Genomic DNA, 22,097 nt, shown 5'->3' with positions numbered 1-22,097 from the left:
ACCTGTGGGACAACATGAAATGTAACAATATTCACATAATAGGAGTACCAGAAGAAGAAGGTGAACAAAGGATAGAGAACATGTTTGAAGAAATAATGGCAGAAAACTTCCTAACCTGGTGAAGGAAAATGTTGCACAAGTCCAGGAAGCACAGAGAGTCCCAAGCAAGAACCCAAACAGGCCCATGCCCAGTCATATAATAATTAAAATGACAAAAATTAAAGACAAAGAGAGAATCTTAAAGGCAGCAAGAGAAAAGCAAACTGTTACCTACAAAGGAGCTCCCATAAGGCTGTCAGCTGATTTCTCATCAGAAACTCTACAGGCAGAAGGTAATGGCATGAAGTATTCAAGGTAATGAAAAGCAAGGATCTGAAACCAAGACGACTATAGTCAGCAAGGCTATCATTCAAAATAGATGGTGACATAAAGATCTTCCCAGACAAAAAAAGGCTAAAGAAGTTTATCACCACAAAAACAGCACTAAAAGAAATGCTAAAGCCCTAACCAGTTTGGCTCAGTGGATAGACCGTCAGCCTGCAGACTGAAGGGTCCCAGATTCGATTTCGGTCAAGGGCATGTACCTTGGTTGCGGGCACATCCCCAGTAGGGAGTGTGCAGGAGGCAGCTGATCGATGTTTCTCTCTCATCAATATTTCTAACTCTCTATCCCTCTCCCTTCCTCTCTGTAAAAAATCAATAAAATATATTTTTTAAAAAAGAAATGCTAAAGGGACTGCTGTAGTGAGAAGAAGAAATATATATGCATGACAGCATGATATTAAACAATGAATGGGTTACCAATGAGATCAAGAATTAAAATAGCAATAAATAAGTACCTATCAATAATAACCTTAAATGTAAGTGGATTAAATGCTCTAATCGAAAGATGTAGGGTAGCTGAATGGATAAAAAAATGTGACCCAATTATATGCTTCCTATAAAAGCCCCACCTCAGAACAAAAGACTCACACAGGATGAGAGTGAAGGGATGGTAAAAAATTCCCCATGCAAATGGAAACAAAAAAAGCTGGGGTAGAAATACTCACATCTGACAAAAAAGACTTCAAAATGAAGGCCATGAGAAGAGACAACAAAGGTCACAACATAATACTAAACTGATTGCTCCAAGAAGAGAATATAACCCTGGTAAACAAATATACACCCAATATAGGAACACCTAAATATACAGATAAACTTCTAGAGGACTTCAAGGGAGAGATCAACAGCAACACAGTCCATAGTAGGGGACTTTAACACCCTGCTGATTTCACTGCATAGATCTTCCAGACAAAAATTAACAAGGAAACAGTGACTCTAAATGACATACTAGATCAGGTGGATTTACCTGACATTTATAGAACATTTCACCCCAAAGCTACCGAATATACATTCTTCTCAAGTGCACATGGGTCATTCACAAAGATAGACCACATGTTAGGACACAAAACAAGTCTCTGTAAGTTCAAGAAGACTGAAATTACATCAAGCATCTTCTCAGATCACAGTGGAATGAAATTAGAAACCAACTACAGTGAAAATCATTCAAACACATGGAGGCTAAATAGCATGATATTAAACAATAAATGGGTTACCAATGAGATCAAGAAAGAAATAAAAAACTTCTGGAAACAAATGAAAATGAACACACAACCCAAAATCTCTGGGACACAGTAAAAGCGGTTCTGAGAGGGAAGTTCATAGCACTACAGGCTTACCTCATAAGACAAGAAAAATTAATCATACACTATTTAACCCTACAACTTAAAGAATTAGAAAGAGAACAAGAAAAGCCCAGAGTAAGTAGAAGGAAGGAAATAATAAAGATTAGAGCAGAAATAAATGACATAGAGACTAAAAAAAAAAACACAAAAAATCAATGAACCCAAGAGCTGGCTCTCTGAAAAGATAAACAAGATTGATGAGCCATTAGCCAGACTCATCAAGAAACAAAGAGAACCCTAGCTGGTGTGGCTCAGTGGATAGCACGTCAGCCTGTGGACTAAATGGTCCCGGGTTTGATTCTAGTCAAGGGCACATGCCCGGGTTGTGGTCTCAGTCCCAAGTAGGGGGCGTGCAGGAGACAGCCAATCAATGATTCTCTCTCATCATTGATGTTTCTATCTCTCTCTCCCTCTCTGAAGTCAATAAAAATATATTTTAAAAAAAGAAACAAAGAGAGTGGACCAAATAAATACAATAAAATCAGAAAAGAAAGCAGAGAAGTAACAACTGACACCACAGAAATACAAAGGATTGGAAGGAAATACTATGAGCAACTATATGCCAACAAGCTGGACCATGTGGATGAAATGGATAAATTCCTAGAAAAATACAATCTCCCAAAACCGAATCAGGAAGAATCAGAAAACCTGAATAGGCCAATAACAACAGAGGAAATAGAAGCAGTAATCCAAAAACTCCCAGAAAACAAAAGCCCTGGTCCGGATTGCTTCACAGGGGAGTTTTACCAAACATTCAAAGAGAACTAACACCTATACTTCTCAAACAATTCCAAAAAATCCAAGAGGAAGGAACACTTCCAAGCTCTTTTTATGAGGCCAGCATTACCCTAATTCCAGAGTCAGATAAAGACATTACAAAGAAAGAGAATTACAGGCCAACATCCCTCATGAACACAGATGCTAAAATCCTCAACAAAATATTAGCACAGCAAATCAGATCCAGCAATATATTAAAAAGGTTATACACCATGACCAAGTGGGATTTATTTCAGGGATGCAAGGCCTGAGGTGTGTGTGTGTGTGTGTGTGTGTGTGGAGGGGGTGGTGGCGCAGGGGTTGGCTAGAAGGGGTCAATGGGGATAAAAGGGGGACATATGTGATACTTTCAACAATAAAGATTTAATTTTTTAAAAAAGAGAAAAATCAGGATTCCCTTATAAAGAAAGTGTAATGTTGAGGAAATTTCAACTGTGAGAATTATAACGTATCTACCAACATGCATAAATTTTTTTGTTTTTTAGAATTATTCCTGGACTGCTCTGTAGCCACTCAGATGTTGCCATGTGAAAGGGTCATAAAAGTTGCCAGGGGCTTGAATATCTGTCTTTTTCTCTTCTATTTCCTAATAATTCTGGGAGATAATGCACTGCAGTCATACCTAGTGACTGATAGTTGGGAATAAGCTAATATTTTGACAAGAAGTATCTATATATATAAAAGCCCAAGTGAACATTTGACCGTTAGCTATGATGCGCACTGACCACCAGGGGGCAGATGCTCAATGCACAGGCATGGAAACATGGAACAGACTGATGAATCTCAGAGGGAAGGGGGGAGGGGGAGGGTGGAAAGAAATTAAGCAAAGATCTCATATGCACACTAGAGGTCCGGTGCACAGATGCGTGCACTGCTGGGGTCCTTTGGCCTGGCCTGCAGGGATCGGGCTGAAACCAGCCCGGTGCATGGATTCGTGCACTGGTGGGGTCCCTTAGCCTGGCCTACGGGGATCAGGCCGAATCTGTGTCCCGGGCCTCCAACATCACCCAAGGGGTCCTGGATTGCGAGAGAGTGCAGGCCAAGCCAAGGGACCCCACTGGTGCACGAATCTGTGCACTGGGCCTCTAGTCTAATGACAAATCAACAGAAATCTAGTCTGGACCCATTATTAACATGTAAACAGAATTGAGCGGGTGATTTCAGTTAACATTTCTGAAGTAGGGATTACATTGTCATTTCAAAATCCTTACTCTGTAGATAAGTGTATTTTAATTTTTTCACCTTGCATACTTTTATTTACCTGGGGAAGGAGTTTTTAGGGTTGGGTGGTAGTGGTTTGCTATTTCTGTAACTGTGCCTTTTATCCTCACACAGCCTGTTTCTGGGGACACAGTAGCCATGCTTTGGGAGGTCAGAGCTGGGTACGGCAGTCTGGTGCTTCGCCCAGCTTAGTGACATCCTTGGTCTCTGTCATGAGTGAAACAGCCTTTTACAGCATAAGAAAGCCCAGAAGCTCTGGGATTTACCTCTAATTCAATAAATACTGAAGGAATTTTAGCATTAAAATGTGTTATAACATTTGAATTAATTTTGACTACACTTTGGCTTTGGAGAAGATAAGAGACTGGTTGTTCCACTTATTTATGCATGCATTGGTTGACTCCTGTGTGCTCTGACTGGGAACCAAACCCAAAACCTTAGCACATCGGGAAGATGCTACAACCTACTAACCTGGTCAGGACCTAGACACTGGTACCTTTTGAACTTGACAGCTAAAGATTTTAAAGTGCATGTTTTATACTGTTAAGTTTTCACCAGTCAGGAAATTTTTTATATAACTAGTAATAGTTATTTTTTGTATGAATTTTATTTAGGTTGTGATGTTTAGCTTTTTATTAACTTTAATTCTTGCTATCTTAAATTCCTTACTGCATTTAACAGCATTCTTGCCAAGATATTTAGCATGTGAAAAGCAGGTTTTAGGTTGTGGGTTTTTTTTTAATAGCTTCATATTGAAGCTGAGACATCACACACAAGTTGAGTGGCAGGCCTGGTATGCTCTGTCTTGTTACATAAAGCTGTTGCCAGAATCTTAGCAAATATAACATTTTAAAAGATTGCCTTTGTATATTCATAACAAAGTATGACAAGTTAAATTTATGTGAAAATTACATTATTACTTTTTCTGTGTCATTTTACTAAGATTTTGTGTCTCATGTCTCCTGCTGAATTGGTTACTAGTAATGTTAAAAGGAATTGAAATAATTTTCACTTTGCATTTTTATATACTCAGGTAACATGTAATATAATTTGATGTACAATTTTGCCTGTTAAGAGGATGTGCTCATACAGCGGTATACCCTCAAAACATTTTGTCATGACAAGAGACTGAATAAGTAGCTATTTTACTTTAAAAAAGAGCTGGAAAAATATAAATTCTACTTAATGGTATGCATGCTGAAGTATGGGGGAAGTGTTCAGGTATCTGCAACCTTAAAATGCATCAAAAATGAGCTCTAGCTGGTTTGGCTCAGTGGATAGAGCGCCAGCCTGGGGACTGAAGGGTCCTGGGTTCGATTACAGTCAAGGGCACATGCCCGGATGTGGGCTCGATCCCCAGGAGGGGGCATGCAGGAGGCAGCCAATCAATAATTCTCTCTCATCATTGATGTTTCTATCTCTCTCTCCCTCTCCCTTCCTCTCTGAAATCAATAAAAATATATTTTAATAAATAAATAAATTAAATGCATCAAAAATGAAATGAACAGATAGGCACTAGAGTGACAAAGGCAAATGTAAATGGCAGGATCTAGGTGGTATGTGTACAGGTGACTGGTTACTGTACAAGTCTTTTGACTTTGCTGCGTGCTTGAAAACAATTTCTAATAAAACATTGGGAGTAAAAAACTGCAGTCACTATTTCCTGAGTGTCTACTTGAGAGGCTCCAAGGCCAGACGGCCTGGATTGATGCTGGCTTCCACTTCCCAGCTGTGTGGTCTCAAGAGTATCACTTCATTCTCAGTGCCTGAGCCTCATCTGTAAAATGAGGTGCTTGCTAACAGCACCTACTTCACAGGGTTACTGCAAGAATCAGGTAAACTAATATATGCAAGGTCTGCAGCACAGAGAACCACCACATGATCATCAGTGTAAATGTATCCAGCCCAGGCTGAGCCCTGACTTGCATCCTTTTATGAAATCCTCATAACAATGCCAGGAGGTGCACACTCTTTTTTTGTTGATGCTGTTAATCCCCACCCTCCTCACCCAAGGATATTTTTTCCATTGACTTTTAGAGATAGTGGAAGGGAGGAAGGGAGACGAGAAGGAGAGGGAGAGAAACATTGATGTGAGATAAACATATAGATTGGTTGCCTTCCACACACTCCCCAACTGGGGCCAGGAATTGAAGCTGCAACCAGGTACCTTCCCTTGACTGGGAATTGAACTCATGACCCCTTGGTATGCGAGCCGACGCTCTAACCACTGAGAACACTGGCCAGGGTTAGGTGTGCACTCTAATGAACCTGTTTTACAGATGAAGAAACTGCAGCTCAGTTAATACACCTATCATAATGAATGGCAGAATTAGGATTCTCATGATATCTGTCAGACTTCTGTTTCCTAATCAAGATGCTCAGCCACCTCTTAAAGTTACACTTGGGGACAAAAATCCTCAACCAAATACTAGCAAGTGTATTAAAATACCAGAAGTGTATTAAAATGATTATGCACCATGATCAAGTAAGATTTATCCCAGGAATGCAAGATTGGTTCAACACATGAAAATCAATCAATGTAATATATACACTAATAGAATGAAGAAAAAAACCCACATGATCATCTTGATTGATGCAGAAAAAGCATTTGACAAAATGCAACACTTTCATGATAAAAAAAACTCAACAAACTTGGAATAGATGGGAACTTCCTCAACTTGACAAAGGATATTTATGAAAAAGTCACAGCATCATACTCAATGGTAAAAGATTGAAAGTTTTTCCCTAGGATCAGGACAAGACAAAAATGCCCATTTTCATCACTTCTATTTAACACAATACTGGAAGTGCTAGCCAGAGTAATTAGACAAGAAAAGGAAATAAAAGGCATCCAAATCGGAAAGGGAGAAGTAAAATCATCTCTATTTGTAGATGACATGATCTTGAATATAGAAAATCCTAAAGAATCCACAAATTATTAGTGTTAATAAATGAATTCAGCAAATTTGTAGGATATAAAAGTGACAAAAATCAGTTATACCTCTTTACACTAGCAGTGAACAATCCAAAAATGAAACTAAGACAATAATTTCATTTAGCCATAGCCAGTTTGGCTCAGTGGATAGAGCATCAGCCTGCAGACTGAAGAGTCTCGGGTTCGATTCCAGTCAAGGGCATGTACCTTGGTTGCAGGCTCCAAGGCGCATGCAGAAGGCAACCAATTGATGTTTTTCTCACATCGATATTTCTCTCTGTATTTCCCTCTCTCTAAAAATCAATGGAAAAAAACCCTCAGGTGAGGATTTAAGAAAAAAAAAGTTGAAAAGCAAACAAGTAAATAATAAAATAATTTTAAAAAATAATAATTTCATTTATAATAGCATCTAAAAGAGCAAAATGGTTAGGGATAAATATAACCAAGGACATGAAAGACATATAAGCTGAAAAGTACAAAACATTGCTGGAAGAAATTTATAAAGACCTAAATAAATGGAACATCTTGTATTCATAGATTGGAAGACTTCACCTTGTTAAGATAGCAATATTTCCCAAAGTGATCTACAGATTTAATTCAATCCCTATCAAAATCCCAATGGACTTTTACAGAAATGGAAAAGCTAATCTGAAAATTTATATGGAATTGCAAAGGACCCAGAATAGCCAAAACAATTTAGAGAAAGAACAAAATATTATACTTTTCAACTTCAAAACTTACTCCAAAGCTACAGTAATCAGAACAGTGTCATACTGCCTGGCCATTGTGGCTCATTGGTTGAGCATTGACCAAAGAAGCAGGAGGTCATGGTTTGAGTCGCAGTTAGGGCATATGCTGGGGTTGTGGGCTCTATCCCAGCAGTGGGTGTGCACGAAGCAGCAGACAGAAATACAGACCAATGAAATACAATTGAGCACCGAGATATATAGTCAATTGATTTTCTTGGCAATATGGGTGCCAAGACTATTCAGTGGGAAAAGGATAGCCTCTTTAACAAATGGTGCTGGGACTACAGATAAACACATGATAAAATGAAGATGAACCCCTACCTCAAACCATTTACAAAAACTAGCTCAAAATGGATCAAAAACCTAAATATAAGAGCTAAAACTATAAAGCTCTTAGAATAAAGCATGAGGTTTTTGAAATAAAACATGGATCCTTAGATATGACAACGGGTGCACAAAACAACAAAAGAAAAAAAACAGATAAATTGAACTTCATCAAAATAAAAAATGTGTGTTTATCAAAGGACACTATCAAGAGAGTGAAAAGACAACCCACAGATGCGAGGAAATTTTTGTAAATCATATAATTGATAACAGTCTAGTATAAAGCATATATGAATAACTTTTACAATTCAAAAATAAAAAGACAGCCCTAGCTGGTTTGGCTCAGTGGATAGAGCATCAGCCTGCAGACTAAAGGGTCCCATACCGGTTGCGTCTTGATCCCTGGCCATGATCAGAGCGCATGTGGGAGGCAACCAATGGATGTGTCTCTTTCACATCGATGTTTCTCCCTGTCTCGCCCCCTCCTTTCCACTATCTCTCTAAAAGTCAATGGAAAAATATCCTCAGTGAGGATTAACAAAATAAAAAATAAATAAAAATACAATTAAAAAATGGGTAAAGAATTTGAAAAGACATTTCTCCAAAGAGGGTAAACGAATGTCCAATAAACACATGAAAAGATACTCAACATCATTAGTCATTAGGGAAATGCAAATCAAAATCTCAATGAGATAACTACTTCATACCTACTAGGATGGCTATAATACAAAAAAATTTTTAAAAAGTGTCGATGAGGATGTGGAAAAATTAGAAATTTTGTACATTGTTAGCAGGAATGTAAAATAGTGCAGTCACTGTGGAAAACAATTTGGTAATTCCTCAAATAGTTAGACATAAGTTTACTCTATGACCCAGTAATACCCCCCAAAATTATAAAGAGGTTCTCAAACAAATACCTGCACACAAATGTCCATAGCAGCACTATTTACAAGAGCCCAAAGGTGGACACAACCCAAATTTCCATCAATGAACGAATAGATAAACAAAATGTGGCTAATCCATACAATGGAATATTATTCAACCAAAAAACAATGCCCTAATTGGTTTGGCTCAGTGGATAGATAGAGCGTCGGCCTGCGGACTGAAGGGTCCCAGGTTCAATTCCGGTCAAGGGCATGTACCTTGGTTGCCGGCACATCCCCAGTAGGAGGTGTGCAGGAGGCAGCTAATGGATGGTTCTCTCTCATCGATGTTTCTAACTCTCTATCCCTCTCCCTTCCTCTCTGTAAAAAATCAATAAAATATATTAAAAAAACAAACAAACAAACAAACAAACAAAAAACAAACACAATAAGGATGAACCCTGTAAACAATGCTAAGTGGAAGAAGCCAGACACAAAAGACCATGTACTGTATGATACAATTTGTATGAAATGTCTAGAATAAGTAAATTCAGAGACAAAAAACAGATTAGAGGTTGCCAGAGGCTTACTGTGTGTGACGGGGCAGGGAGGGTGTTGCAGGGAGTAACTGCTTACTGGGCATGAGGTCTCTTTGAGGAGTGATGAAAATGTTTGGAACTAGATAGAAGTGATGGTTAAACGGCATTGTGAATGTACTAAGTGCCACTGAATTGAAAATTATTAATTTAATGTAAATTTCACCTAAAAAGAATTAAACTTGGGGAATCCTGGGAATTCCACTGTTTAATGTTTATAACCTGAAGCTCAGAAGCAGGAAGGATTCGCCCAAGGCCACACTCTACCCAGAGGAGATGGCCCTGCCCTTTTCTTGCTTTGATTCTCATCCCTGACTCCTTTTCAGATGACAGCAACTGTTCCTATTTACTAGCCCCTTATTACAAGATTCTGTTTAGAACTTTCTGTGTGTGGCCGTAATGAGAAAGCTTCCCCAACAAACCTGTGAGGAGGTGCTGCTATGACCCCGCATTCTATGAAGGAGAAAACTGAGTCCTGGAGAGAGGTCACTTGTGCCTAAGGTCCCAAAGCTAGGTGGTTTGACACCAAATCCACACTAATCAGATGGCAGTGTATTTAAAAAACAAACAAACAGCTGCAACAAATTTCTGGCCCCACATGCCCTTCCAGACCCTGTAATTACCCCATCAGAGGTGAGGCCTATGTTCTCTTCCCTGAGTCCGGGAAGACCTCTATGACTGTTTGGACACAGAGAGTAACATGGAAGCAATGCTATGGTTTCCAAGAACAAGTCCAGAAAGGCAGCACAGCTTCCTCCTGGCTAGTACTTGCACTGAAGCAATTTCTCTCCCGCCCGCCCCCCGCCCCCCTTGTTTCGGATCCCTGTGCCATTGTGTAAGAAATCCAGCTTTCTGAAGCCTCCATGCCGGTGAGACCCTGTGCAGTGGTTCTCAACCTTTTTAACGCCGCGACCCTTTAATACAGTTCCTCATGTTGTGGTGACCCCCAACCATAAAATTATTTTCGTTGCTACTTCATAACTGTAATTTTGCTACTGTTAATGAATCGTAATGTAAATATCTGTGTTTTCCGATGGTCTTAGGCGACCCTGCTAGCAACCCACAGGTTGAGAACCGCTGCTGTAGAGCCTAAGACCATCGGAAAACACAGATATTTACATTACGATTCATTAACAGTAGCAAAATTACAGTTATGAAGTAGCAACGAAAATAATTTTATGGTTGGGGGTCACCACAACATGAGGAACTGTATTAAAGGGTCGCGGCGTTAGGAAGGTTGAGAACCGCTGCTGTAGAGACCCTGTGACTACATGAAGAGAGCGACGTCTGGCCGGTCTCCTGTGCTACAGCTCCACACACCACTTGGTTGCCACTGTGTGAGATCCCGGAGGCAGATCTACTCAGCTGAGCCTTTCCCAAACTCCTGACCTACAGAAACGTGAGGCATAATAAGTGATTGATATCTTAAGTCGCTAAATTTTGGAGAAATTCGTTACGCACAACAGATAACTGATACAACTACTCTGCTATTTCTCCGGAAATAGCCATTGCTATGGGCTCTGCATTTCAAATATCTCCACGCTAGTCCCTGGCAGTACCAGCCCCAATTAGTACTGACTAATCAATACTGACACCCTCAAATTTGTTTTCTATACTCCTGGTTTCAGGTCTAAAATTGTGTGTGTGAGGAAATCTGGGTATTGACTCGTTCCGGGGGCTCAGAGCTCTCTGCAGTGGGAATTTCTCAATATGAAGGAATCGTTGAGTGGAGATGGCTAAGGTCTGCAAGGTACAGGTGTTATTTTACTTGTCCAGTTTACCCAAGAATCCCGTTTGGGGAACTCCTTTACAACACTGGGTAAAGCAACCTGGGTGCCCTCCCTTCCCCTGGCCAACGGGAAGACGGTGACCCGAGCCAGGCCAATCCCATGCCCTCTCATCAGAATGTGAACCCAAAGCTTTAGGGGTTGGGTTCACCTCACAATGGTTCCCTGAAGGACCTGTCCCCTGTTGCCACGTCCCCAGGATGTCCTGCTCTCTGCCCTTCTGTTACTTACTGCTCTGACTGCCCTTTGATTTTGTGAGATTCCCATAGCCTTCCAAGAATTTTATTTTAGGCTTAAGTTAGCCAGATTGGTTTCTCTTGCCAGCAACCGAAGAACTGGCTAATGTAGGAGGCTGAGATTGTGGCTTTCTCCCAAGTTGGGTGGGGGACTGAATTCAGGGTCCAGGTGACAGGGCAGAATAAAGACTCTACTTTCCACTGTCTTTTGCAGGTAGGGATGTCCATGTGACTAGGTTCTGACCAGTGGGATGCAATTAGAAACGACACGCAGCTCCCACAAAGGAGAGGACATGCCCTCTTCACGCGCCTCTCCATGCTGCGGGTGGAGGAAGATGTGAAGGCTGGAGCGTGCGCATCCGTCCTGGGTCAGGAAGTGAGACTTCCTTCAGCAGCAGGATAAAAGGAGCTGTGGCCGGCTGAGTGGAGGGGAGCCACACCAGTGCTGCATTGCCTGCCTCTGGGTCTTTCCCGTAAAACAGAAGGAAACGTCCATTTCACTGAAATCACTGGTATCTGGGGGTTTTCTGCTACTAGCCTCAGAGAAAATACGACGGAGAAAACAGCCCATTTGATGCTTTCACTTGATTCTCAGAGGGGACCTTGACCCCCCCCCAAAATATAAAGAAACCCAGGGGAAATGAATCAAGGCTGAAGGAAGAGTGAGGAAGGGATATTGTTTGAGAAGGGCCTGAGGGAGCCTGCTGGGGGTAGGAAACCCCAAACTTGACCTGGGTGGGGCTTATCCATAAACAAAAATTCATGGAGCTGGACAAGGAGTGCACATGTATGTATACGGTCCTCAATTAGAAAAGTCAGAGAAACATGAAGAACTACTGATAGTAAGGAGGACGGTAACCAGTGTTTTCCTGAGTGTTTCCCATGTGCCAGTCATTATTCTAAAACCTCCTCAAGCCCTGGCCGGTGTGGCTCAGTGGATAGAGCATCGGCCTGTTGACTGAAGGGTCCCGGGTTCGATTCCAGTCAAGGGCACATGCCGGGGTTGTGGGCTCGATCCCCAGTGTGGGGCGTGCAGGAGGCAGCCGATCCACGATCAGTGATTCTCTCTTATCATGGATGTTTCTATCTCTCTCTCTCTTTCTCTCCCTTCCTCTCTGAAATCAATAAAAATATATTTAAAAAAAAATAAAAAAATAAAACCTCCTCAAGTCTACAATGTCCTCTCAGTTAGGGGCTCTGAGTACAGCCCTTTTCTGGATGAGGACAGCAGGCCTGGAGAGGAGAGGTGAATGGCAGGCCCGGGAAGGGGCTGGGATGGCAGGGACTGGGAGAGGAGTCAGCAGGCTTTGGGCTCTGGCGATACTCACGGAGTCCTTGAGTGCCAGGAAACAGTGGCAGATCCAGCGGCGGGTGGTCCCGTCACGGCAGATGTAAGAGAAAGCCTTGTCCAGGTTGCGGTCAGGAGCACAAAAGGAGACCTTTTCGATGGTCTGATCCACCAGCAGGTCCTGGGAGTGGCCGGGGAGGCCGAGAAGAATGTGAACTGTCTTTCATGTATTCATTCAACATTCCCTTAGTGTCTGCTCTATATCCCATTCTGATTGGGGTAGGCACCGGGCAGGCAGTATGCATTCTGTTGTGGACCCTACGGGCATGGGGCCCCCAGTTTATCGCAGAACCAGACCCATCACCAGGAGAGAACTAGGCTGTAATGAGGGAGGTACAGGCAGAGAGATCACAGATGGGATGGGGAAGGCACAGGGGTTTGCAGGAGCCAAGAGGAGGTGCCTGACCCAACTTGGATATATCTAGGGGGTGGAGTCAGGCAACGCTTCCTAGAAGCAAAAAGCAGGGAACAGTATTTCAGGCTGAGGGGCTGCCTGTGCAAAAGTGTCAATACTGTTCTGTCATTAACTAACTCTCATCGTGTGCTGGCTGCCTCCTCTGGTGGTCTCTGGGCTGGAGGCAGGGAATTCAAAAGTGAGCAAACAGCCACCCAGATCCTGGCTCCATGGCACTCCTCTCTGGCTGGGTAGACCGACAACAAACACAGGACAGCTAACATTCATTGATCTGAACACTTACGCTGTACCAGGTGATAAAGACCAATAGCAGCTTTAAGCACATATACTTAGTTGGGAGGGCCTATAGGAGGAGCTAGGGCTTATGGAAGTTCTCACACTCTATGTAATCACAAGAACCCTACCTATATACATAAAAACCTAAGCAACCGGAACAACAGGTCGCTATGACGCGCACTGACCACCAGGGGGCAGACGCTCAACACAGGAGATGCCCCTTGGTGGTCAGTGCGCTCCCCACAGCCAGCCTCCCCTCGCTGGCCAACCTCCCACAGTTCCTCCTTGCCCGCCCGCCCCCCCCCACCCCCGCCGCCCCCAGCCAACAGGCCCCGTCTGGTTATCGCACCCTGAGCTGGGACGGGGAACTGGGGGTGGGTGGCGGTGGACATGGCCCCTTTCCCAGAGGGGCCAAGGCCGGCTCCCTCCTCAGGGCCAGTGGCCAACCTCCCACACCTTGTCCCTCCCCCAGGCTGGCAGGCCCCAATCAGCCAGCCGCCCGCTGAAGTGGTGGCAGGCAGTGAGGGAAAGAGGAAGAGGGGAGGCATTGGCAGCAAGTGTCCGTTCCTTCCATGCCCAGCCTGGCAACCGTCACCTCCTCTCCCGACCCTGCCAGGGCCTTCAGGCCCCGACTGGCCTGACCCTGATCACCAGCCAGGCCTAGGGACCCCACCTGCGCACAAATTTCGTGCACCGGGCCTCTAGTGTTTATAGTAAAAGTCTATATTCTAACTTCTTCCCTTAACTTCCTCTTCCCTTCTATAAATACCCCTCCATCTTGGCACGCAGGCCAGCCTGTGCATGTGGCTTCTTTTGTCTGCAAGCACTGGGTTGCAACCGTTTCCCTTTCCCGAATAAATCCTTTTTGGTGACAAAACAACCAATCGGTATTATTTTTCATTTGACATAGGCACAGTTTTAAACTGTGTGATACCCTTTCTCAGGTAATGGCAGGGTCTTTATTATGCCCGTTTTACAGATGACACAACTGAGGCACAGAAGGGTAACATCTCATACCCAGGGTCACCAAGCTGGTAAGTGGGTGAGCTGGGATGGGAGCTGAGGCAGCTACTCCACAGTCTGTGCTCTTGCCCACTATCTATGCCAGCTCACAAATAACCACAGGACTCAATCTTGAATTATGACTGGGGTGTGCCATGATGTTGCAGGAGCACATGGTCTAGAACAGTGGTCGGCAAACTGCGGCTTGCGAGCCACATGCAGTTCTTTGGCCCCTTGAGTGTGGCTCTTCCACAAAATACCACGTGTGGGTGCGCACGTACAGTGCGATTGAAACTTTGTGGCCCATGCACAGAAGTCGGTTTTCGGCTCTCAAAAGAAATTTCAATCGTTGTACTGTTGATAATTTGGCTCTGTTGACTAATGAGTTTGCTGACCACTGGTCTAGAAGGTCCCTGAGAGAGGGACGTCCTAGAGGTGGGTGGGAAAGCATCCTCAGCCCCATTTGAGCAGGATGAGGAGAGGGGCCCTCTGGTGCCCTCTCCTAACCCTAAAGACCTCCTACCTTGGTCTTGTCATCCACCACTCGGAGCCCATCGGCTGACACCCACAGGACCGACTTCACGGACTTCCGGCCCATCTGGTGGGGAGGTGAGAATAGAGGGCCGGATGAGGACTGCCTCTTGGGGTCTGACCTTGCCCCCTCTCTGCGCCAGCCCCTCACTCACCGCCTTCAGCTTCTTCACAGCATCCTCACACACGTGCATCCCCCTGGACTCCTCCACCTCCACGTGACCCAGGTACTTGGAGGGAGGAAACAGGACATGAAATAAGCAGAGTAATCAATAATTCCTAGTGTTCCCTGAGCAGCTGTGATGCTCTACACAATGTCCTAAGCACAACACATGTATTAACTCATTTACTCTGCACCTCAACTCTACAAGATGGGTACCGCATTCCCATCGCAAATACACAAACGAGAGTGTGCGGCAGTGATTCCCATCCTGCCTCTATTCCTGGGCCTTAACAACATCATTCTTGTCCTGAGTGCCAGCATCTGCATCTGAGCCTGAGAACTGGCCCCAGCAATAACTGATGGGATTTGGGGTACACATGCTCTAGCTCCCTCCCCTTGTGGGTAGATGGCTCTATTTCCCAGAGTCCCCATTGGCATTAAGCACAGTTGCCCACAGCTGCAATTTAGTAACACACCATTGATTGGCTGCCTTCCCTTCCTCATTTCCACCAGCATTTCCCATACCGCCCAATGGTCTGCATCTAGGGGAATGGACCAAGTTGGTATTTAAACCTGAACCTGCTGTCTCCCTTATAAATGTGTAGTGTGGATTGTAAAGGGTCATAAAAGGATTTGAAAATGCTACAAAATCTTTGTGACTCTCCAGTGCCCTCTGGAAATTGTGAGCTCCCACAAAATGGGGGGACCCAGGCATGACGTCCCCCAGGTAACACTTTCCTGGTACAAGAGAACGCGTGTAGTTTTTTAAAATATGTTTTTATTGATTTTAGAGAGAGAGGGAGGGAGAGAGACAAAAACATCGATGTGAGAAACATCAACCTGCTGCCTCCTACACGCCCCCTACTGGGGATCTAGCAGACAACCCACGGGAATCCAACCAGGGACCTTTGGTGCACCTACAACTGCACAACACCAGCCAGGGCTAGGTTTTTAATTCCGACTGTGAAGGACTCAGGCAGTAGGGTCACGCTTCGGCAGGCTCCACAGTTCTTTGTGGATACGCTGCCTCCGCCACACAGGACAGAACCTCCTCAGCCAACTGGGACACGCATGCGCTGCGCCCCGCCCCCGCCCGCGCCCGCGCCCGCGCCCTTGCTCACTCACCCTGACCGGGAAGCTGCACGTGCCCTTGCGCACCGCGTCCTCGTCTGCCTGCCACTGGTGCGGGCGAGACGCCTCAGGCATGTAGGCTGGCTTCCGCCGCCGCAAGCTCTGCCTTAACTTGTTCATTGTGCCAGCCCCGTCTGCTGACACAGGACAGGGAGTGGGTCAAGGGCCAGGGCCAGAAGCATGGGGCTCAAGGAGGATGGACACAGAGCTCGGGGAGCAAGGGGGTGAGATAACAAGGGAGTAGGTTTAGGGGGTCACTGGGTTAGGACCAGCAGCAGTGACAGGGAAAGGGGGTGATGTATGGCAGGGGAGTGCAAGAGTCAGAAGACATGGAGCTAAGAGATAGGGAGGTCTGGGATAGGGGTCACTGCGTTTAAGGGTCGACTCTAGAGATTGGGGATGTGACAGTCTAGAATCATGAGAATCCAAAGTAATGGGAAGTCAAGGCATTGGAAGGTCCCAGGATTACAGGGCATGGAGCCAGGGGTCATGAGGTCAATGGCTTTAGGGGAATGAGGTCAGGGGGTGAGGTGGTCAGAGGGAACAGGAGTTGGGAGTTACATGGGTCCAATGCGTGCAGCATGGGTCCAATGTGTGGGGGCCTTAGAAGGTCCAGCGATTGAGGTCCAGAGCCAAGGCAGAGGGTATGGAGAACAAGGGCTTGTCTCTGTGCCCCAGGGATACCACCCCTCTAACAACGGTGTCTAGTCTAAGGCAGGAGACCCTGGGGCAGTGTGCACCTGTGACTGTCAGAGATAGGGATGAGGGTGGAGGCAGCCAGCTACTAAGATAGTCTTCATTGACTAAGACAGTCTTCACTGACTGACAAGCCATAGTGGCAGTCCCAGGAAGAGGATGAAGGCACACCGAGGACAGAGCACCAGCAGATGGGGATTGTGTGTGTGTGCAAGCAAGTATGCAGGTGGTGTTCCTGAATGGTGTCTGTGAGGGTGTCTACATGCATATAGAGAGTCCCAGCCTGCCTAGGCACTGTATTTCTGAAGGCTGTACAAAAGGAAGTGGGTCTGAGAATGGCTGTTTCCTAGAGTATGTGTCTGTGCAGGCTGGCCACGAGGGGATCTATGTCCAAGAGTGTGGTGGTTGTCTGTCAGTGCAGGTCCTCAAAGATTGTTGCTGAAGGGGATCTATGTGTGAGAGTGGTTGTGAGTGTGTGTTAGGGAATGTTGCCTGTGAGTGTCTCTGAGCAAGAAGCTGGTGTCTTTGAATTGTGTGTCTGCATGAGGGTGTGGCTATTGTCATTGATGACTGCTGCCTCTGACAGCATATGTATGACAGTTACCCAAGAAACCATGTCTATGTCCAAGACTGCAGTTGTTGTTTGGAAAGGTAGGTCTGTGTCAGAGCATGTGGTTGTTATAGAATTGGGTCCAGGAGTGTTGTTCTGAGGATATGCCAGTATGCACCCATGAGGTTGTTGCCTTTGAGAGTTGTTTGTGACTGTTATTTATGAGGATGTGACTACGTGGGAACATAGCTGTTGTCGATGAGTGCTGGGTATTATTGTGAGACTTCTGTATGTAAAAGCGTAACCTTTATGAGAGAATGGGTCCACAGGTACTGTCTGTGAGGCAGTGTCTGTCTCCTTGAGAAAGTTTGGCTGTTGTCTATGAAAATGTGGGTCTGTACATGCAGTCTGGCTGACTGTGTGCAAAAGTGTGTATCTAAGAGTTGGTATTTGTAGTCACCTGTCTGAGGGAGTCTAGGTATAGTCTGGGAATGTGTCTGAATGTTTGTGACCCTGCACTTGTGTGTGTGGGGAGGTCGATGTGTGTCTGAGTGTCTCAGTGTGTATAACATGGTCCAGGTACGTGTATCTGTGCACGAGTCGGGCTTGGATGGTCACTGCGTGTACAGGGAAGAGGTTTGAGGGTATCTGCTCATGAGTGTGATTAGGCCTGTGTGACTGCAGGGACACTTCTGCTAGGCATGCTAGGCAGACCCACCCACGCACTCAGTCCTGGTCCTGTTCTTAGCTGCTCACTCACCTGACTCCGTCCTGGAGGTTTCAGGGGGCCCCGGGGCCCCACAGGGGGCTGGGGGCAGATGCTGCTCAGGCCTTCTGGGTCTGCCCTGCCCAAGGGACAGAGGAAAAGGTGAGAGGCTGGCTTGGGATGGGCATACTCCCCTACCTTACCCCCTTTTTGGGCATCAGCTATCCCTCCTCCATCTCAGGCTCCTGCTGATAGCCTGGTTGTCATAGCAACTGTTACAAGGGAAATGAGCCACCTGGTTGTGTTTTGGGGACATTTCTTAGGGGATATTCTGGGCTCATGAGGCTCTTAGTACCCACAGGGATGGTGTGAGTAGGGGAGTAGCCTTGTCCTCTAGACATGTGTTCAGGGATACACAATCACGTGTATGATGCAACTCATGCCTACAGTTATCCCTAGGACCGGGTCACAACTCTGCACATTTAGTTTTACACAGATACAACCACAACTATACATACCAGGTCACACAGACTTACCTAAACAGTCACAGCCACCACAAACATCTTGTCACATAGCCATGTTCACAGATACACACAGTCTCCACTACAGACATATGTCTACATGCATATAGAGTCCCAGCCTGCCTAGGCACTGCCACAAACACCTGGTTATGCCAGCTACTGATATTTGGCCACTTCTCTTTTTTCAGCTACATACAAAGAGCTGAGCCCAGGCATACCCACCAGAGTGGCATACGTACAGCCACACCCAGTGACAGTTACGTTTCCTCAGGCAGCCACCCAAGATACTCACATCACAGACCCACTCACGTAGAATCACACCCAGTCACACAGATGAAATCACAGACATAAACACTTATCACACCTAGCTCCACTGCTATGTGTTGACATCTGACATCTGGTCATAGCATCACAGAGAAACACCCAGTCTCTCTTCATGCAAACACACAAGTCACACAGACATACACACAGCCACACCCAGTCACAGCCACTTGTGTTTAATCATCTATAGGCACACAGCTGCACATAAACATTCAACCCCTGGTATCAGTCACACCGGTACACCTTTTTGGTCACACACACATTGTCACACAATGACACATACCCAGTCATAGGGGCTCACATTTAGTCACAGTACCAACTAACTTATATGGACAGTCCTCCATCCCCAATCAGACAGAGACACTGATGGCCGTGGCCCATGCATTATAAAGAAACAGGCTGGCACACTCAAGACATGCATACAACCACCCAGAGACAACTGTCCCCAAGGATGGCCACACTCAGACACAGCCAGACAGCTGGTGTCCAGAGTCACAGCCATACACATTTCAGAACTGGTCATGTATGCAAAGTCACACAACATCAGTGTCCATATTACCCAACCATACAGTATATCACAGTCATAATTTCATCACCCAACATCCCATACCCAGCTGTACCATATCATAGCATCACAGAGAAACACACAGTCTCTCTTCATGCAAACACACAAGTAACACAGACACATGGCCACATACAATCACAGCCCCATGTAGTCAGACACATATCTCACACATAGAGACATGAGCACACAATTTCCACTTTACACACTACACGCACACAGTCAGGTGCATGCTCAGAAATACAGTGACCCAGGCATAGCATTTACAGCTGCGTTTATGCAGAAGACACAGCTCCTGACAGTCATGCTGTCACCAAATCACACTCAAACACAAGCAGTCGAGCATACACACAGACACACACACACCAAATAGTCACAAGCTACAGACATGCTCTCACAGCCCATGACACAGACACAAGTACTTATAGTCACCCAGGGTCACAAACATGCAGGTCACACAAATATAGAAGCCCAGTCACCTACACTCCCTCCAACACACACCGTAGCCTGGTGCCATCAGACACAGACACACCTACATCTTGAGTCAGATACAGTGAAATAACCCACTATTAATGGTCAGCCAGAGTTTCAGACCCCAAGTCAAGTACATAACCCAAATCACATATTCGCAACTGTAACTACACACAATCACTGAGTATCAACACACAGCTAGATACAGTCATTTATATAACCCTGGTCACATACACAGACCAGTCATACAAACATACAAGTCACAGTGCCATCACACAAACCCAGTCACATAGGCACAACGTGACTGACTTCATATACAATGGCAGTAACATTGTGTGCCACAGACCTATGTGTGACACAAATATAAAACCAGACACAACCACAAACGTTCACAGTCATTGGGAGAGTTGCACATGGACAGTCATAGACACAACTCCATTTACACACAATCGCAACTCCACCCACATCTTCAGTCAACCACACACAAGTCCAACCCCAGACTCAACATATGCACTTTCACATACCCAGTTATAGTTACCAAGGCACACAAACACGGGGTCACTAAAGATGGAACCACAGACACAACCCCACAGTCACAACCATGCACACACGCAAACATAGACTAAAAAGTACAGGGTTCTTTTAGAGCAGCTGTCATATACCAGTACACATAGTCACACAAATGCTGGGGTCACTCACAGACACAACCACAAGCACAAAACACAGACACACACAGGATTCTTCATAGTCACCAGCACAGATACACATAGCCAGTCACGTAAACAGGGGGTCACAGGGCACCCCCCATCGCTTGCTTCCCCCTCCCCCCAGGTACCACACACAAAGCCGCCATCACCTCAGACGCTGCAGACTGACAAGACTAGAGCCAGTCTCTGGGAAGCTGCCCCCACCCCTTCCAGCATGAATCCTGGAGCCTGGGGGACCAGCGCATTATCCGAGGGTGGGGCCACTCCCAGGCAGCTGGGCAGCCTCAGGGACAAAGGGGGTGGCCCCGAGGACCTGAGCCCTGGGACCCTTGACCAAGCAGAGAGGGGAAAGGGGATGTGCCTGAAATTTCTCTAATTTTATTCAGGCTGGGGTGGGGGTGGGGTCCCAGGCACTGGGACCTTGTTTTGAGAAGGGGCTGTTCCTGGGACGCTGCCCGAGGATTGGGGGAGGGGGTAAGGGATGCTGTGCCCAGGACGCCTCTGAGGGACAGATCGTGCCTGGAATCCCCCCAGGTCTTGGGTTGGTGGGGAATCGGTGCCCAGGGACCCCACCAAGACCTTGCCTAGAGGGTTGTTGTGCTCAGAGATCCCCTCAGGCAGGGAGGAGTCGGGATGGCGTCTGGTCTGGAATCGCCTCCAGGGGGCCTTGGCTTCATCTGGGGGTTGTGTCCCGGACCTATCCCCAAAACCTTGCCTAGGGAGTTGTACCGAGAATCTGTCTTGTCCTTGATTTTTCTGAGGTGGAGTTCTGTGTCCGGGACCCCTATCTCTAGGGCCTTGGTAAAGGAGGGCCTGTGGCGAGACCCCTGTCTCCCAAGCTTTGACTTGGTGGGGGCCTGTTCGTGGACCCCCACCCAGGACCACACTCTCCAGCCTTGGCACCCTCTCTCCACCGGGGTGCATCCCACCCTCCGCCACATCAGCAGCGGCGCCGCCCCCCACCCGAGCCTCACTCTCCCGCCCTTCTCACGCTGGCTGCCGCGCTGCGGGACATCCAGGGCCCGGGCGCCCCCGCCTCCCGCGGTCCCGGCTGGGCCCGGATCCCCGACTGCTGCTGCTGCTGTGACGGCGGCGGCAGTTCTGACGGACGCTGGCCCGGGATGCAGACCCGCGGATGGTGCGGGATGCACACTCTCTAGCTCGCTCCGCTCCCGTTGATTTCCGATCCGGGGGCGGAGGGAGCGCCCCTCCCGCCTTGCCTCCCCGCCCCGGCCCCGCCCACTGGCCCGCCGCCGGCTGGATACACAGAAAGACCCCGCCCCGGCCCTGCGCCTAGGCCGGCACTAGCGCCGCCCCTTGGCCACCAAGTCACGCCCACACGCAAGTGTAACCCCGCCTTCTCTGGTGCGGCCACCGCTCCGCCACGCCCATTAACCAGTACCTGACTGGATGTGCACAGTAGCCTCGCCGACTTTCCCTCCAGGTCCTTCGAGGCCTGCACTCCCTTCCCCTCCTTAACCACTG

The 22,097-nt window shown here is 46.4% G+C and overlaps 2 protein-coding genes across 4 annotated transcripts in view; one reads left to right on the top strand and one right to left on the bottom strand.

Annotated features, from left to right (window-relative positions):
- The window catches only part of NUMBL (NUMB like endocytic adaptor protein), a 36,546-nt gene extending 14,735 nt beyond the window's left edge, over positions 1-21,811 (bottom strand). For 2 of the 3 annotated variants that reach the window (XM_080643390.1, XM_080643391.1), the window contains exons 1-6: positions 21,604-21,811; positions 18,085-18,169; positions 16,073-16,212; positions 14,940-15,014; positions 14,777-14,851; positions 12,541-12,681 (exon numbers count right to left, since the gene is read on the bottom strand). In XM_080643390.1, the coding sequence (XP_080499516.1) occupies positions 12,541-12,681; positions 14,777-14,851; positions 14,940-15,014; positions 16,073-16,212; positions 18,085-18,169; positions 21,604-21,627 (540 nt within the window). In that variant the 5' untranslated portion in view covers positions 21,628-21,811. The remainder of the gene's footprint in view (positions 1-12,540; positions 12,682-14,776; positions 14,852-14,939; positions 15,015-16,072; positions 16,213-18,084; positions 18,170-21,603) is intronic. The other variant, XM_080643392.1, reaches the window with a different exon arrangement.
- SNRPA (small nuclear ribonucleoprotein polypeptide A) overlaps positions 1-22,097 on the top strand; it is a 752,186-nt gene that overhangs the window by 669,878 nt on the left and 60,211 nt on the right. The gene's annotated exons all lie outside the window — the stretch shown is intronic.

The sequence above is a fragment of the Plecotus auritus genome (assembly GCF_963455305.1).
Source record: "Plecotus auritus genome assembly, chromosome: 10".
Lineage (NCBI taxonomy): Eukaryota > Metazoa > Chordata > Mammalia > Chiroptera > Vespertilionidae > Plecotus > Plecotus auritus.
Note: the sequence above shows the minus strand (reverse complement) of the source record. Positions and strands in the feature narration are given on the sequence as shown.